Genomic DNA, 3,979 nt, shown 5'->3' on the forward strand with positions numbered 1-3,979 from the left:
GCAAAATATTCCATGAGGAAGAGATGAGAAACAAAGAAGCGAATCAGCAAAGGGAGGAACTCTCCTAATGGAATTGTCAAATAAGGGAAGAACCAAGTCGTGTCAAAAAATAAATTAAAAAATGAGTCAAATAACCAGGAATACAAATCATATTTCATTAAAAACCCTGAATAATAATGGCCTAAACTCATCAATCAAAAGACATAGACTGGGAGAGCGAGAGAAAGAGGAGAGAGAACGGTCAGACCCGGTGTCTGGAATCGAGGTGCCTAGAACGCTTTCCTCTGGAGATCAGAGTCCTTGTCTACAGCGGGCCAGAGTTATAGCCTGCCCTTCGGATGAAAAGAGAAAGGAAGAATGGACTATAGTCACCAATCTTCCCTTGTCCCATGTGGACAAGATAAATACATTTCCAAGAACTAAATTCTGCATCTGAAGACCTACAACCTGTATTATGAAGGCCAGAATTTGCAGCTGCGGCACAGAGAGGAAGAAGATGAGTTCATTGTGGAGGGGCTGCTGAATATCTCCTGGGGGCTACGCCGGCCCATCCGCCTGCATATGCAGGACGACAATGAGCGCATCCGCCCCCCTCCATCCTCCTCCTCCTGGCACTCCGGCTGCAACTTGGGAGCTCAAGGCACCATTCTGAAGCCCCTCACCATGCCTAACATTCAGATCTCCGAGGTGGATGCGCCTCCCGAGAGTGAGCAGACACCAAGCCCCACAGACTCCAGGGGCCTGAAACCTGATCAGGAAGACACTCCACAGCTGATGCGCACACGCAGTGATGTTGGTGTTCGTCGCAGTGGCAACGTGAGAACACCCAGTGACCAGCGGCGAATCAGACGCCACCGCTTCTCCATCAATGGCCATTTCTACAACCACAAGACCTCCGTATTCACGCCTGCCTATGGTTCCGTCACCAATGTCCGCATCAACAGCACCATGACAACCCCACAGGTCTTGAAGCTGCTGCTCAACAAATTTAAGATAGAGAATTCAGCGGAGGAGTTTGCTTTGTACGTGGTCCACACCAGTGGTGAAAAGCAGAAGCTGGAGCCCACTGATTACCCCCTGATTGCCCGAATCCTCCAGGGCCCATGTGAGCAGGTCTCTAAAGTGTTCCTGATGGAGAAGGACCAGGTGGAGGAAGTCACCTATGATGTGGCCCAGTACATAAAGTTTGAGATGCCTGTCCTTAAAAGCTTCATTCAGAAGCTCCAAGAGGAAGAAGATCGTGAAGTAAAGAAGCTGATGCGCAAGTACACCGTGCTCCGGCTAATGATTCGGCAAAGGCTGGAGGAGATAGCCGAAACCCCAGCAACCATCTGAACCATGAGAACAAGGGGATCCAGACACCCCAGGGGCTGCGGATGACCTGAGATGACACACTGGAAGCTTGCTGCTTTCCTTCCATGGAAATGTTGAGATGCAGGCCTCTGCAGCTCCTGATCAGCTATCATTTGCTCCCTGGAGCAGGATGAAGAAGTCAGCTGGGAGGATGCATGCATGTTTTAGAAGAAAGGAAGGCAACTTACACTTTGCACAGCTGGATGCTACGTTGGACTCTTAAGCACAGGAAAAATGCTAGGAACTTGCATGAACAGTTGCTGGATTTGTTGACTGAAGTTATAGGCTGTGCTGGGCCCACCAAACTACACGTTCTTGGAATCATCACTTATTAAGGAAGCATGACTTCTGTTGAGCAAGACAAGCTGGGTCAAGCCTTTGAAGATGCTATTGAAGTACTAAGGCAGCATTCATCTGGAGATCTTCAGTATGCCCCAGATTACAAAAATTACCTGGCTTTCATCAACCATTGTCCTCACATCAGAGGAAATTCCAGCTGCTATGGAGTGTTTCCTACAGAGGAACCTGTCTATAATTGGAGAACCATGATAAACAGTGCTGCAGACTTCTATTTTGAAGGAAGTATTCATCAACCTCTGCAGAACATAACTGAAAATCAGTTCATAGAATCTGCTGTCTTCCAGCAGAAGGGAGGAAAAGGCAGGAAGAAGCTCAGGCTGTTTGAATACCTCCACGAGTCCCTGTGCAGTCCCGAGATGGCATCTTGTATTCAGTGGGTAGATAAAAGCAAAGGCATATTTCAGTTTGTATCAAAAAACAAAGAAAAACTTGCTGAACTTTGGGGGAAAAGAAAAGGCAATCGGAAGACCATGACTTATCAGAAAATGGCCAGAGCCCTGAGGAATTATGGAAGAACTGGGGAAATCATCAAAATCCGGAGGAAGCTCACCTACCAGTTCAGCGAGGCCATTCTCCAAAGACTCTCTCCACCTCATTTCTTGGGTAAAGAGATCTTCTACTCACAGTCTGTTCAACCTGATCCAGAATATCTCAGTTTAAATAACTGGAATGCCAATTTCAACTATGCATATGCCAATTACCATGAGCTAAGTTACCCTGATTACTAAATACACTCTCTCATTTCCCCACTGCCTGGCTTCAGGCAACCCTACAAAGCCTCAGGTTTTTTCTCTTAAAGCAGTTGGTCTTCCATCTCCACAGGTTCCACATCCATGGATGGAAAATGTTGGAAAAAACCAATTGTTTCTGTACTTTACATGTACAAACTTATTTTCTTGTTATTTTCCCCAAATGATACAGTAATAACTATTTAGGTAACATTTATTTTATATTGGTATTATAAGTAACCTAGAGATGATTTGAAGTATTTGAGTGGATGTTCCTCACTTTTAAGCAAATACTACCTTATTTTATATAAGGAACTTTAGTGTCCGAGGATTTTGGTATCTGATCCTAGAACCAATCTCCCCAGAAGTTGCCGAGGGACAGAAAAAAGAGAGAGGGGGAAAAAAAAACCAATTAACTTAAATTATTCAATTAACTTTGCACTGAAAAAAAAATTAACTGCCTTGTTGCTATCTTTTATCAAATAGCATGTAATCTATACTAACATAAGGAAATCTTGCCAACGATTTTGTTGTTTCAAATGATCAGTTCCCATTTGAAACTGACTTTACTCTTAGCGTCATCCATGTATCCAATTTCTTCTAGATTATGTCAGTTGTGTTGATTTGAATCATATATTAATTTAAACATTTTTCCCTAGCAATTTGAAATGCAAATCAAAACTACTCTAAAGAGTTCATCTCACTCTAGTCAGAATGGCAATTATCAAGAATATAAGCAACAATAAATATTGGTGAGGATGTGGGAGAAATGGTACCCTCATTCATTGTTAGTGGGTCTGCAAATTGGTGCAACCACTTTGGAAAGCAGAGTGGAGATTCCTAAGAAAACTTGGAATGGAACCACCATTTGACCCAGCTATCCCACTCCTCAGTTTATAACCAAAGGATTTAAAATCAGTACACTACAGTAACTCAGCCATGTCAATGTTTATAGCAGCTTAATTCATAATAGCTAAACTATGCTACTAACTGAGGTGCCCTTCAACAGATGAAGGGATAAAGAAAATGCAGTATATATACACAATGGAATATTAGTCAGGCTTAAAGAAAAATGAAATTATGGCATTTGCCAGTACATGGATGAAGCTAGAGAATATCATGCTATGTGAAATAAGCCCATCCCAGAGAATCAAAGGCCAAATGTTTTCTCTGATACGTGATGCTAATTCACAATAAGGGGGATGGTTAGGGAAGAATAGAAGTACCTTGGATTAGACAAAGGGGAGTGAATGGAGGTGAGGGGGTATGGGAATAAGAAGGATAGTAGAATGAATTGGACATTATGACCCTATATGCTACATGAGTACATGATTGGTATAATTCTATATCATGTACAATCAGAAGAATGAGAAGTTATACTGCATTTATGTATGATGTATCAAAATGCATTCTGCTATCATGTATAACTATTTAGAACAAAAAAAATTTTCCTATCATACAGTCAGGTGAAAAATCACTCAAACAGCTAGGCACAGTGGCACATGCTTATAATCCCAGTGACTCAGGAGGCTGAGGCA

The 3,979-nt window shown here is 42.7% G+C and overlaps 2 protein-coding genes across 2 annotated transcripts; both read left to right on the plus strand.

Annotated features, from left to right (window-relative positions):
- Positions 1–232: 232 nt before the first annotated feature.
- On the plus strand, positions 233–1,493 carry LOC306652701 (ras association domain-containing protein 2-like). Its single transcript, XM_079125447.1, has one exon. The coding sequence runs from the start codon at positions 562–564 to the stop codon at positions 1,333–1,335; it is 774 nt and encodes a 257-aa protein (XP_078981573.1). The 5' UTR covers positions 233–561; the 3' UTR covers positions 1,336–1,493.
- An 84-nt stretch (positions 1,494–1,577) lies between these two features.
- LOC306652700 (transcription factor Spi-C) lies at positions 1,578–2,441 on the plus strand (the record flags this gene model as incomplete). The annotated part of the gene is made up of 1 exon (XM_079125446.1): positions 1,578–2,441. Exon 1 carries the CDS (start codon positions 1,695–1,697, stop codon positions 2,439–2,441), a length of 747 nt encoding a protein of 248 aa, XP_078981572.1. The 5' UTR covers positions 1,578–1,694.
- Between the last annotated feature and the right edge of the window lie 1,538 nt (positions 2,442–3,979).

The sequence above is a fragment of the Sciurus vulgaris genome (genome assembly GCF_902686455.1).
Source record: "Sciurus vulgaris genome assembly, contig: HiC_scaffold_475_arrow_ctg1, whole genome shotgun sequence".
Classification (NCBI taxonomy): domain Eukaryota; kingdom Metazoa; phylum Chordata; class Mammalia; order Rodentia; family Sciuridae; genus Sciurus; species Sciurus vulgaris.